General features: G+C 40.4%; 1 protein-coding gene across 1 annotated transcript in view; it reads right to left on the bottom strand.

The window, feature by feature from the left end:
* LOC133646392 (transmembrane protein 151B-like) overlaps positions 1 to 1,555 on the bottom strand; it is an 11,839-nt gene extending 10,284 nt beyond the window's left edge. Inside the window, exon 1 of the mRNA XM_062041703.1 lies at positions 859 to 1,555. Within this exon, the coding sequence (XP_061897687.1) occupies positions 859 to 930 (72 nt within the window). The 5' untranslated portion in view covers positions 931 to 1,555. The remainder of the gene's footprint in view (positions 1 to 858) is intronic.
* Between the last annotated feature and the right edge of the window lie 13,297 nt (positions 1,556 to 14,852).

The following is a 14,852-nucleotide window of genomic DNA, read 5'->3' as shown; positions in this document are numbered from 1 at the left end:
TGTCACTCCTAATCGCTAAATCCCATGAAATCTTATACGTCTAGTCTCTTACGTGAATGAGCTAAATAATATTATTTGATATTTTACGGTAATGTGTTAATAATTTCACACATAAGTCGCTCCTGAGTATAAGTCGCACCCCCACTATGAAAAAAAACTGTGACTTATAGTCCGAAAAATACGGTACTTTGTTTTAGCTATCAAGAATACTTCAGTTGTTTTAATCATTCTTTGTGGGGACATTGTTGATTGTCATGTCATGTTCGGATGTACATTGTGGACGCCGTCTTTGCTCCACAGTAAGTCTTTGCTGTCGTCCAGCATTCTGTTTTTGTTTACTTTGTAGCCGGTTCAGTTTTAGTTTCGTTCTGCATAGCCTTCCCTAAGCTTCAATGCCTTTTCTTAGGGGCACTCCCCTTTAGTTTATTTTTGGTTTAAGCATTAGACACATTTTTACCTGCATGCTGCCTCCTGCTGTTTCCGACATCTATAAAGCAATTAGCTACCGGCTGCCACCTACTGATATGGAAGAGTATGACACTGTTACTCTGCCGAGCTCTAGACAGCACCGACACTCAACAATAACACATAACTTGCAGACTGGTTTGCAGAAAATATTTTTAACCCAAATAGGTGAAATTAGATAATCTCCCACGGCACAGTGGTTGAAAAACACTGATATAGACAATACATGCTGTACATATTGATAACATCATGTGCAGGCCTATTATAAAGCATGGATGATATCATACCTGTAGACATGTTATTGCTCTGTTAAAGGGGGGAAAGCCTCCCTGTATCATTACTATTCCATATTGTGCGCCAATACACTGCAGCATGCATGTTTTAAAAGGATACCTCCTCTCTGGCGTCCTCTTCAAACACAGTCGTGGCGCTGCTTTCACTGGCAGCCGACGCCGGAGGGGACATGATGACGCTAATCAGCTATTGACGGTATGACGGGGCGTGTGGTGCCTCGCTAACACCAGCTCGGCGCAGAAGAAATCCCGAGACGTTTCAGCATCTTGGCGGACACAAAGTAGAGTGGATGCGGTCGCTGGGAGATGAATACGTTAGTAAAGCAGAGTCTGCATCCCACCTCCCTCCCTCCCAGCTTCCGGTGTGCAGCGAGACCAAATCAGAGATTTTTTTACAAATTGTTATTTCAAACACAGCATGAATATAACATGATGTGTATTTTAGGAGGCAGACGACGTCGTTTGGGGTTTGTGGAGGGTCGGCGCGGGGGCTGCCATATGCTGCTATGGGAAGGCAGGTACACCGTAGCCTACGGGTGGGCGGATCGATACAAATATCGATAGTGTTGATACCTGGGGTAGTATGCCGGTATTGAGTCGATAATAGACTGGTGTGATTGATATTTTCCAGTTTTTGTTGTGTTGTTCGTTTTGTTATATTGTTTTATTTACATATCTGACCTTTATGTCTTTTCCGTACATTTTTGCTGTATTTGGCCCTATTTTTTTTGCAGTACTGAATTATACATACATTCGTGTTGACTTTCTACACACTGGCAGGAGCTAAAAGTCCTTAATTTTTAGAACGACATGCATAAAAACATTTTGGATTTTTTTTTCTACTCTGATGAGTCCCTCATTCTTTTTCTGTTTGTTTGTTCGGGGTTTGTTTTTTTGCTGTTGTTATTGTTTTGTGTGGGTGTGTGTGTACGTGTGTGCGTGCGTGCGTGCGTGCGCGTGTTTGTGCGTGTGTGTGCGTGTGTGTGTGTGTGTGTGTGTGTGTGTGTGTGTGTGTGTGTGTGTGTGTGTGTGTGTGTGTGTGCGTGTGCGTAGGTGTGTTTTCTTTTCTGTGTGCATCTTTTTCTGTTTGGGGACAGGAGGTAGGTTTTTTTTTGGTTTTTTTGTCAAACCACTCATTCAATTTCAGCCCTAAACCAAAATACCTATTATGTAGTGTTTTATTTTATTTTAATTCCTTTTGATCAAATGATTTCACCGTTGTCAATTAGTAATCCATCCATCCATCTTCTTCCGCTTATCCGAGGTTGGGTTGCGGGGTCAGCAGCCTAAGCTGAGAAGCCCAGACTTCCCTCCCCCCAGCCACTTCGTCCAACTCCTCCCGGGGGATCCCGAGGCGTTCCCAGGCCAGCTGGGATGGCGTATCCTGGGTCTTCCCTGTGGCCTCATACCGGTCGGAGGTGTCCGGGCGAGATTCTGACCAGATGCCCAACCATGCATATTGCTACTCTCGATGTGGGGGGGGGGGGGGCAGCGGCTTTACATTGTATACATTTATATCAGTGATCTGATCCAGCCTTGCACCCCAACTCAGGCTCTGAGGTCTGAGGATCAGAATCTGCTGAAGGTTCCACACAATCGTTTTAGAACTAGAGTTGACTGATCTTTCCAGGCTGTTGCTCCCATGCTTTATAACAATCTTCCGCCCTCATTGCGCTCAAATGACTCTGTTGACACCTTCAAAAGCAATCTTAGGACTCATTTATTTGTTCAGGCTTTTAATTAGCTACTATTGGGCTGCTATGATTTTTATGTTGTCTTTCATTTGGTTTTTATAATATTTTGTATTGCTTATTAATACTGTGTTTTTATATTGTATATTGGCCTTGTATATCAGCTGTAATTTATAACTGTGTTATAAAGCACTTTGTGGCTTTTTTGTCTGTGAAAGGTGCTATACAAATAAATGTTACTTATACTTACTTACTTACTTACTTACTACTTACTCTGAGATCCTCCCGAATGTCAAAGCTTCTCAACCTGTCTCTAAGCCCCGCCACCCAATGGACGAAACTAATTTCAGCCGCATGTACCCGTGATCTTGTCCTTTCGGTCATAACCCAAAGGTCATGACCATAGGTGAGGATGGGAACGTAGATCCATCGGTAAATTGAAAGCTTTGTCTTCTGGCTCAGCTCCTCCTTCACCACAACAGACCGATACAGGGTCCGCATCACTGCAGACGCTGTACCAATCCGCCTCTCGATCTCACAATCCGCTCTTCCCTCAGTCATGAACAAGACCCCGAGGTACTTGAACTCCTCCACTTGGGGCAGGACCTCCTCCCCAACCCGGATATGGCACTCCACCCTTTAACGGGTGAGAACCATGGACTCGGACTTGGATGTGCTGATTCTCATCCCAGTCGCTTCACACTCGGCTGCGAACAGATCCAGTGAGAGCTGAAGATCCTGGCTAGATGAAGCCAGCAGGACCACATCATCTGCAAAAAGCAAAGACCCAATCTTCCAACCACCAAAACAGATCCCTCAACGTCCTGACTGCGCCTAAGAATTATGTCCATAAAAGTTGTAAACAGAATCTGTGACAAAGGGCAGCCCTGGCAGAGTCCAACCCTCCTCGCTTGAAACGGGCTCGTATTACTGCCGACAAAGCGGACCAAACTCTGACCCTGATCATACAGGGAGCGGCCTACCCCATGCTCTCAAATTTGCATAAAATGAGGTATTATACTATTATAAACCTGTTGCATTGTCTGATCAAAAGGGTAAAAAAAAAAAAATAAATAAAAACAGTATGTTTGATATTGTTGTTTAGGACTGATGTTTATTGACACATTTCCAAAAAAGCTTTTAAAAATGTATCCAAAATGTTTTTATGCCCTTCAAAAACTTAATGAGTTGCATGTCCTTTGAAGATAATTCAGATAGCTGAGTGCTTAACTTGGTTTGACTTAAAGATAATAATTGGGACAGCACGGCTCGGTCGGTAGAGCGGCTGTCTCAGCAACTTGAGGGTTCCAAGTTTGATTTCCGCTTCCTCCATCCTAGTCACTGCCATTGTGTCCTTAGGCAAGATACTTTACCCACCTGCTCCCAGTGTAACCCACACTGGTACAAATATAACCGAGATAATGGGTTTCACTATGGAAATAGCGCTTTGAATCGCTAGGGAAAAGCGCTATATAAATATAATTCCCACTTCACACTCATTTTTTTTAATGTTATTTACTTTTATTTTTAAGGGGGCCATGAGAGGCAGAGGGACTTCCATAAAGCGTATTTGTTCATGCTTGAACGATACACAAGCCTTCAGCTAGGTGGCAGCAGTGCTCGATTTAATCAACAGAAATAATGACTGCGAAATATGACAAAGTATACACACTTGGCTTTACAGCGAATATGAATCTCCTTAAAGAGAATAAGCTCTTAATTTGTAGCAAATGCTAGTCAACAACTACAGATAGATAGGTAAATATTATCAGGTTCTTACTTGTATTTCAATTTAAGGGGGGCGTGATAGAACATAATTTAGTATTTATATGTATTGTAATAAAAGGGTAAATGGAGATCATCGTATTATTTTGTTGATATTGTGACCTGTTACACAAAATTATGCAAGCCTGATTCATTTATACAGAAAATGCACCTTGTTAAGGAACAATGTTTCTTTAATTCTTGATTTATTTCTTCTTCATTTCTGAATTAGCTATCTACAAATTTACTTATTTACCCTTTTTCTATTTGTCATATAACAAAATGGTAAACAGGAAATGACTAAACTACAGTTTTGTATCTTATATAGTAATTTATATAGTAATTGCTATAATAACATGGAGAAAGAGTATATTGGATTAGATCAAATCTGCTTTGAACATGTTGAATTGTGCAACTGCAGTAGACTAATTAACAAAAACATTACAACTACCAATATATTGTCCTTTAGTGTTTTTTTCATATTGACAATTAGGTTTATTGATAACTAATACATTTTAAAATTGTTGCCCTATTGATTATCCATTAATTGAAGTATTCAATTATCCTGAGCCTTCTTCAAAAAAACAGTATTGGATCTGTGTCGTTGTCGATACATGACCTGCATTTGCTTAGTATCGGATCGACACCAACATTTCCAGTATCGCCAATCCCGGTACACAGACTGTTGCATAAATCATTTAAAGAAGAAGTCCAGACAAAAATAGTAGTCAGTTGCCAGTAAATATATTTAAAATGTGTAGTTATCGAGTATAATCTATACCAGATCCATTTTGTTACTGGATCATTTTGCATCATTTTGATTAGCACCTTTATATAATACAGGCAGATGGAATACTATTGTATTGTGTTGTAACAGAGCTATAGAATGTACTAACAGAAAAAGAGACTTTACTTTAACATCCATTTGAAGAAACATTTCAGAGGTACATTTGGAAAATTGTACATATTCTCTTCGACTGGGGTAAAAATACAACTGCATGTGTTCTTATTGATCTCATGTTCAATATTCAGTGTCTAGTGCCTATAATTCTGGGACATGTTCTTTTATCGTTATTCAGAAATATAGAAAAACAGACAGACAAAAAGACAAGCAGGTATTTAACTGACATAGAAAGTGAAGAAGTGTATTATCTCTTTATGTTTTATTGCTGATTTACAGAGGTTGAAATCAATAGTCTGAACACTAACGTTTATTCATGTCATGCACCAAGAGTCTGGCATGGAAAGGGGGGTGTTTCAAGTACAATTGGTTGTCTATTGATTACTCAAAAACTAATTTATATTATGGAAAAATATTTACAAAATTCGTTTTCAGGACCTACATAATACATCAAGATAATTTGTTAGCGAAATGTCTGTCATCTGGATGCTGTTTAGGTCCTTTATGTGGTTATTGGGACTTGTTTCGTTTGGCATCATGCAGTCACACCTGGTGACAAAGGACTTACATGTGCATACGAGATATAAATGTACGAACGCTGCATCAAAACATTCATCCAGCAAGAAGAAGCCCAGTTTGCCGAGTGCATGACCTGGACTGAGACTCTGCACAGACGTCCCAACTGAAACCCCAAACAGGTTGGCAGACATAATTGCACATAGACAAAAACCCATTCATACTCACATTGACACTTAAAAGACATGTTTGAAAAGCTGAAACTACATGTAGTTTTTGAAATACATTTTTAAAGCACAGGTCTTCAACTGGGGTCTGCGATCCCCAAAGGGTCTGCAGGGGTACTGCAACAGGGTTGTGAAATTATTGTTTTTTTAAAAATAAAAACAGGAATAAATAGTTATACTGTAATATTATATTCATGTTACCATTTAAGATATCTAGCGATCAGCGCATTAGTTCCCAGCTAGCGGATTGCACAATACAAAGGTATGTTTAGGACGGGTATAGTTTAAAACACAATTGTTTACAGCATATATAAGCGGTGGGTCCCCGCTCCCTCTCTATATCAGTTTTGGGAATCTAGCAAAAAAAGAGCTAAGATAAAAAGGCTACATTTTAGGGGGGGGGGAATACAAAAAAATTGTGAAATTAACTAGCTGCATAGACAGTTAATTTTACTTGATAAGACATCCTAAGTCAAGATTTGTAAATCCAGAAATTCGTAGGACTATTAAAGGCCTACTGAAATGAATTTTTTTTATTCAAACGGGGATAGCAGATCTATTCTATGTGTCATACTTGATCATTTCGCGATATTGCCATATTTTTGCTGAAAGGATTTAGTATAGAACAACGACGATAAAGATTGCAACTTTTGGTATCTGATAAAAAAAAGGCTTGCCCCTACCGGAAGTAGCGTGACGTAGTCAGTTGAACATATATGCAAAGTTCCCTATTGTTTACAATGATGGCCGCATGAAGTGAGAGGGATTCGGACCGAGAAAGCGACAATTTCCCCATTAATTTGAGCGAGGATGAAAGATTTGTGGATGAGTAAAGTGCAAGTGAAGGACTAGTGGGGAGTTGAAGCTATTCAGATAGGGAAGATGCTGTGAGAGCCGGGGGTAACCTGATATTCAGCTGGGAATGACTACAACAGTAAATAAACACAAGACATATATATACTCTATTAGCCACAACACAACCAGGCTTATATTTAACATGCCACAAATTAATCCTGCATAAAAACACCTGCGTGTTTGTTATGCTAGCTCCTAGCTCCTCTGCTAGCTCCTAGCTCCATAGAACACGCCAATACAATTCAAACACCTGATCAACACACACAATCACTCAGCCCAAAAGACCGTTCACCTAACCCAAGGTTCATAAAGCTTATATATTTTTAAAAAGTTACGTACGTGACGCGCACATACGGTCAAGTTATCAAATGTTTAGCAGCCAAGGCTGCATACTCACGGTACCTGATATTCAGCTGGGAATGACTACAACAGTAAATAAACACAAGACATATATATACTCTATTAGCCACAACACAACCAGGCTTATATTTAATATGCCACAAATTAATCCTGCATAATAACACCTGCGTGTTTGTTATGCTAGCTCCTAGCTCCTCTGCTAGCTCCTAGCTCCATAGAACACGCCAATACAATTCAAACACCTGATCAACACACACAATCACTCAGCCCAAAAGACCGTTCACCTAACCCAAGGTTCATAAAGCTTATATATTTTTAAAAAGTTACGTACGTGACGCGCACGTACGGTACGGTACGTGTTATGCTAGCTCCTAGCTCCTATGCTAGCTCCTAGCTCCATAGAACACGCCAATACAATTCAAACACCTGATCAACACACACAATCACTCAGCCCAAAAGACCGTTCACCTAACCCAAGGTTCATAAAGCTTATATATTTTAAAAAAGTTACGTACGTGACGCGCACGTACGGTACGGTACGTGTTATGCTAGCTCCTAGCTCCTATGCTAGCTCCTAGCTCCATAGAACACGCCAATACAATTCAAACACCTGATCAACACACACAATCACTCAGCCCAAAAGACCGTTCACCTAACCCAAGGTTCATAAAGCTTATATATTTTAAAAAAGTTACGTACATACGCAAAAAAAAGTTGCGCACATACGGATCAAATGTTTAGAAGCCAAAGCTGCATACTCACAGTAGCACGTCTGCGTCTTTGTCATCCAAATCAAAGTAATCCTGGTAAGAGTCTGTGTTGTCCCAGTTCTCTACAGGCGTCTGTGTATCGAAGTCAAAAGTCCTCCTGGTTAGAGTCTCTGTTATCCGAGTTCTTCCATCTTGACTGCATCTTTCGGGAATGTAAACAAAGAAGCGCCGGCTGTGTACTGTTGTGGCTGACTACGTTCGAAAAATACGTCCATTTCGCACCGACAACTTTCTTCTTTGCTTGCTCAGCTTCCTTCTTCATAATGCAATGAACATGATTGAAACAGATTCACGAACACAGATGTCCAGAATACTGTGGAATTATGAAATGAAAACAGAGTTTTTTCGTATTGGCTTCAATGTGGAAGGCATACCCGTGTTCGCCGGTCTACGTCACGCGCATACGTCATCCTCAGAGGCGTTTCGAACCGGAAGTTTAGCTGCAAATTTAAAATGTCACTTTATAAGTTAACCCGGCCGTATTGGCATGTGTTATAATGTTAAGATTTCATCATTGATATATAAACTATCAGACTGCGTGGTCGGTAGTAGTGGGTTTCAGTAGGCCTTTAAGATATACACTACCGTTCAAAAGTTTGGGGTCACCCAAACAATTTTGGGGAATAGCCTTAATTTCTAAGAACAAGAATAGACTGTCGAGTTTCAGATGAAAGTTCTCTTTTTCCGGCCATTTTGAGCGTTTAATTGACCCCACAAATGTGATGCTCCAGAAACTCAATCTGCTCAAAGGAAGGTCAGTTTTGTAGCTTCTGTAACGAGCTAAACTGTTTTCAGATGTGTGAACATGATTGCACAAGGGTTTTCTAAACATCAATTAGCCTTCTGAGCCAATGAGCAAACACATTGTACCATTAGAACACTGGAGTGATAGTTGCTGGAAATGGGCCTCTATACACCTATGTAGATATTGCACCAAAAACCAGACATTTGCAGCTAGAATAGTCATTTACCACATTAGCAATGTATAGAGTGTATTTCTTTAAAGTTAAGACTAGTTTAAAGTTATCTTTATTGAAAATAAGGACATTTCAATGTGACCCCAAACTTTTGAACGGTAGTGTATATAAGTATTTTATACTTAAAACAAAGCTATATTCAAGTTGCTATTCTTAATCTAAGCATCCTGGAGATGTTGCTGAATCTTTTTTAACAGGATTTTCTACATGGGGAAAACCAAAATATCTTATTTGAATAGTTATTTTCTTAATTTTAATATTTTTGAATTGGAATAGAAAAATATAATTATTCATGCTAAAATTAAGGTTAGTCATTGACTAAAAATAAGTATATAGCGCTTAAAACCAGGGACATTTATAAAAACACAATTTAAAATCTTGGCAAGTGGCAAATAATTTGCAGTGCCGCTAGCGATTAGTGCTCTATTTGCCAGCTTGCGATTAGCGATACAGATGCCAGCTAGCTCATAATGGCGCTATGCTGTATTCTTTGAATATCTTAGTGTTGCACAATAACAAGGTGTATTTAGGGCACATCTCTCAAGCTGGCAGCTAGCGCTCTAGTTGCCAGCTAGTAATTAGCACACTAGCTGCCAGCTAGCTAATAGCAGCGCTATACTGTATTCTTTGAATATCTTACTATTGCACAATTACAAGGTGTTATTGGGACCAGTTTAATTTAAAATATGATTTCATACAGGACATAAATGTAGGGCGTCCCCGCTTCATCAGTTTGGGGGTCCTCAGCCAGGGAAATATTGAAGGCCCCTGCTTTAAAGGAATATGAAAATAGATGAAATTGTCATTGTTTGCAGTTACTTCCAAACTAACTACTCCTTTTCCCAGGGTCTCCTTTTGTGATGACGAAGGGGTCCCTTAAAGAACAAGGGAAACATGAAAATACAGTAAGCATAATTCAATATGTACATCGTTTAATCCAGTTCTACTTACGGAATACATTTTGGAGAGGTTGTTGAAAAGCACTTGGCCTGCCACCACTTTGTTCCTCACCCCTCTAATGGTTCCATTCTTGCTGCAGATATTGATCCTTGTGTTGCTGAAGAGTATCTCTCTCTTGGCACTAGCGTACAAAAGCAGGTCATCGGATTCGCCAGCGTTTTCCTCCATGGGAGGTTCCCCCGCCAACAAACCGTTCAGGTGACTGTTGGCCTCACTGGGGGGTGACGAGACCCTCTGCTGGGTAAGGTCAAAGTCCACGGGGTCCGACACTGACCCGCGCCACGTTGTCTCGTCTTTGAACACCTCCGTCAACACGCGTCCACTGTTGGCGGACGCTACTCTGAACCTTACTGTCCTGCCATTCTTCTCCGGTTTCACTTTTGACCCCTCCATCGGAACACAAAAAGACTTTTCACATCCCATTAAAAAAAGAGTGGATGAGGTCTATCTGCCGACAATTTTAGCAAACAAAAGCATCACCAGTGACATGCAAAACAGAGTGAAAATACCCAGAGTATGCAAACAAGACACCAAACTGGTAAATAATGAATGAGCCCCTGCCATGGCAACGGTTAAAATGGGCAAACAGTAAAATGATATCAGCATGTTCAATAATTGACTGTGGTTATTTTCAAAGCGTAGATGTCTTGTCTTTAAAGACACACAAGCCGTGTGCAAGAATTAGCCCTGGATGAACTGTAGATAACCTTTTGAGTTCTTTTACTCTGCAATCGCATAGGGATGCAACGATAAACAGCATTAATGATAACCCCCAATTCCAACCCTTGATGCTGAGTGCCAAGCAGGGAGGTAATGGGTCCCATTTTTCGTCCTAGGTACGACGTTAGTAATACCGTTTTATTTAAAATTATTGAAAAACCGTGACTGATTGCCGCACTTTGATGAACTGCAGTCTTTTTCGCCACTTGTGCCAGCAGACTGCAGAAACGACATTCCCCAATCAATGCTCATGTAAACATTACTGTCTGAGCAACTAAGATATTCAATTCTGCACATTGAACCTACAAACTGTGCTCTCTTGTAACGGAATGTCTTCTTCACGGCCACTCCGGAGCGTATGGCGAGGTAGCACCTGGTTTGCGCATGATTGATTATTGTGAAGAAGCCCCTGCGCAAGGGGTGATCCGCACTCTTGACAGTGTTAGGGTTGACACAGTGGCATACCGAAGTAAGACGACTGTGCCGCCCGCACACCGCTGCAACAGATGGCCAGTGTGATATTCTGCGTAGAAATATCAAGCGCCCTTCCGAAACTGCGGTCCGGGAGGTTCCTGTCAGGGATCTCACCCTTAGCCTTTGGTTTAAAAGCCTGTCCCACTAGGCAGCGGGAGGCAGAGACTTTTGCAAGCTATTTAACCCATAGCTGGGACCCTAACAGGTACTACCACCCCGGGCCAGGGTGGACCTGGGAGCAATGATGACTGAGGGGTAACTCCACCTTCCCCAAAACTCCAGAACTCCCGAACTGAAGCCTCATCACCGGATGCATTTTTGAGTCATACCCAGAATGTAATGCAATATAGTTGGCTTTGTGATGGCGGGGTCGCATTTTACTGCGCGGATCGTTTTTCCAAGATGCAGCAGGAACTCTGGAGGCAAGGTGCAGGTGAAACATTGATTTATTGTCCATGAAATCATGCAAAAATACAAAAAGACAGAAAAGCGTGCCGATAGTGTGGGAGCGATGGCAAAGCTTAGCACAGGAACAGGAATCAAAGATCGTAGAAATACCTAACGTAACGGGTTGCATGGCAGCAATTAGTAGACGTCGTCACTGTTGCGTAGTGCAAACAAGGAAGCTAGACTGATTGTGGCGAAAAACAGGGATAAGTAGCTCTCTGATTAGTGCCCAGGAGCAGGTGAGTGTCCCGAACACTAATCAGTGGCAGGTGAAACTAATCAGCACCCATGGAAACCAAAACACAAACCCAGGGGTGCTGAAAACAGAACTGAGGTAGTCAAACTAACAGAACAAAACATGATCCGGGCAACGAATCATAACAGGCTTTCTAACAATGTGTCTATTTATTTGAGTTATCTAAAACAATCTAAATATTTTAGTGGGCATGTAGTACTTTTTGAGTACATTCAACACGTGATAATGATGATAACCGTGATAACTTTGGTCACAATAACTGTGATATAATATTTTCATATCATTACATACCTACAATCGCAGCTCTGTTATGATTACATTCTCAATACATTTAATAACTTTCTTTGACCCTGTAGAGGGTTATTTGTTTTTATTTTAAAAAAATTATATAGACACTTGTGGACTATCTGCGTTTAGTTAGCAAAGAACTACAGTCAACTACAGATTAGCGATTTAACAATTAACAATTTACATAATTATAAACTGTGGTAAAAAGTCCTGATGGTTAGTAGTACTGTTGAAATTTTTTGTTATTGTAAAACAGTGATTGATTTCCACACCGTGAGTTTTTCTGGAGAAGCATCCTGCTGATTGCCAGCTAGCTTAAAGACTAACATGAATTCTTTCCCCCATTACAAACACCCATTTTGCCTTTCTCATTAAAATACAGGCTAAAATTTTAAGAATTAAAACGGAAGAAGATAAACATGTAAACACTCCAGCAACAATAACATGGCTTTTAAAAAGCCAGAACAATATAAAGGTCCAATCCCAATACGCCCCCTCGCCCTACTTTTTAGCCCTATCCCTGCATTTTGCACGTTCCGTGAAGGTAGTGGCGTCCCAATGACTCTTTGCATGTAAATGGTAAATGGGTTATACTTGTATAGCGCTTTTCTACCTTTTTAAGGAACTCAAAGCGCTTTGACATTATTTCCACATTCACCCATTCACATACACATTCACACACTGATGGCGGGAGCTGCCATGCAAGGCGCTAACCAGGACCCATCAGGAGCAAGGGAGAAGTGTCTTGCTCAAGGACACAACGGACGTGACTAGGATGGTAGAAGGTGGGGATTGAACCAGGAACCCTCAGGTCGCTGGCACAGCCACTCTCCCAACTGTGCCACGCCGTCCACCATGTAGGGGTAGTGGGCATAATGAGGAGTAGGGGGTATGAATCTAACCCTTCAGAGTGAGGCATTTCAGATGCTGACTTGCTCAGGCAGGGCCAGAGAAAAATGCACAAATTCTGCATAAGTTATATAATATATTACATGTTAGTTTGTAATGGTAGCCAGCTCGCCGCGCTAGCGAACGTTAGGCTAAAATACTAAGTAATAATACTACAATTTTAAAGCTTGCGATTGTGAAAACAATAACGTAATTACCTTAAAAAATTCACAAGAGACAACAGTCGTAGATGGCGGCTTCTTTCCCGTGTAGTTCTTTGTTTATTCATCAACCGAAGCATGACGAATGTAAAAAAAAAACACGATCCTAGCCGTTAAATCCATTGCTGTCGGGTTTGTTGTGTAATGGTGGGACTATAGGGTTGTATAGTACACCACTACTAATAAAGTACCGCTGTACTAATGAATTAAGAAGTTCTACTTCCTTTGGAAAACCACCCATAGTTATTTTTCATCCACATGTGCTGCCGTGCGGCGCATTCGTGTGTCAAAACTCACACAATCAGCGCATAAATCAGAAAAAGCATCCAAAATGACAACAAAACAGCAATTATACTGGTTAATAAAAAGGGTGCGTGAAAGGCAATATGAAGGTATTTATGGGCTTCAGAACTATCAAAAAAGGTGACGCTTTAAAAATGGAAGTGCCGCGCTGCAAGCTCTGCTTTAAAACATGCCTCGCCAAATGTGTCAATACAGCATTACCACCAAACATTTAAATAACAAACATTCAGACCTGCACAAGGAGTTTAAAGCGTGGCAGGGAACAGTTACCAGCTTCCCAAGTGCACACATATAGTAGATACGAGACACGCATACAGCTGGTTGGCTTGTTGAAAATTATTTGAACAGTCCAAACCACCCACGTAATGTAAAATGATGCAAGTGAATCGACTGAATTTCGTAACAAATTCCCACTTTTTTCATTTGTGTTTATCTTTAACAATGTGTGTTTTACCTGCTACTTGTCTTGTCTGTGTATATTTAGCCTTGTTTTCAATGTTTACGAATTATTGTATTTGTCTTAAAGCCCAGATCAAAATTGGCAACCATAAATCATGAAGCATTTAATACAATATCAATAAAGCTTTCTATTCTATTCTAACCTAATTCTAGATTATGGCAGGTTTCATTTAATATGTAAAATAAGTGTAAACTGTTCTTTGAGTGCAATAAGAAAAAACATTGTGTTTAATGCGCCTTTTAATTTTAAATATTTAATTTGAATATTAATATTTTAATAATTTTAAAATTGTTGTTTGGGTGTAATAAGAAACATATTTTTAATCATGAGATTTATCATAAATGTTCTGTTAAAATGAAGCTAATAATAATTTTTTTGTGGTCCTCTTTATTTTGAAAAGTATCACAAAGTATTGAAATACATAACAATAAACATTTTGCTACCATAATGTTGGTGTCGGTACAACTCTAGGTGGGATGTATGTGCAAACGTAACTATGTAGTCGCTTACGTGCCCAAACGTAAACTATGCAGTGACGTAGCAAGTGGTGTCCCAATTCCTAGAGAAGATTACAAAGCTCTACCCCTTTTTATTTCATTTTGAAGGTGTAGTGGTAGTGAGTGAGGGCTTGTGATAATGAGTGAGAGGGTGTATTGGGATTGGGGCTTAGGGCCAGTCCCAATATACCCCATCATCCTACATTTTAGCCCTATTCCCAAATATTGCACGGTTTCCGTGAAGGTAGTGGTGTCCCAAGTATTCTTTGCATGTAGGGGTAGTGAGCATAACAAGGGGTAAAGAGGTATGTATCTAGTCCTTCAGAGTGAGGTATTTCAGAGCCTGAGAAAATTCACCAATTTCTGCATAAGTTATATGATATATTACGGCGTGGCGAAGTTGGTAGAGTGGCTGTGCCAGCAATCGGAGTGTTGCTGGTTACTGGGGTTCAATTCCCACCTTCTACCTTCCTAGTCACGTCCGTTGTGTCCTTGGGCAAGACACTTCACCCTTTGCCT

The sequence above is a fragment of the Entelurus aequoreus genome, linkage group LG03 (genome assembly GCF_033978785.1).
Source record: "Entelurus aequoreus isolate RoL-2023_Sb linkage group LG03, RoL_Eaeq_v1.1, whole genome shotgun sequence".
In the NCBI taxonomy this organism is placed as follows: Eukaryota; Metazoa; Chordata; class Actinopteri; order Syngnathiformes; family Syngnathidae; genus Entelurus; species Entelurus aequoreus.
This window is presented reverse-complemented; position numbering and strand designations above follow the sequence as displayed.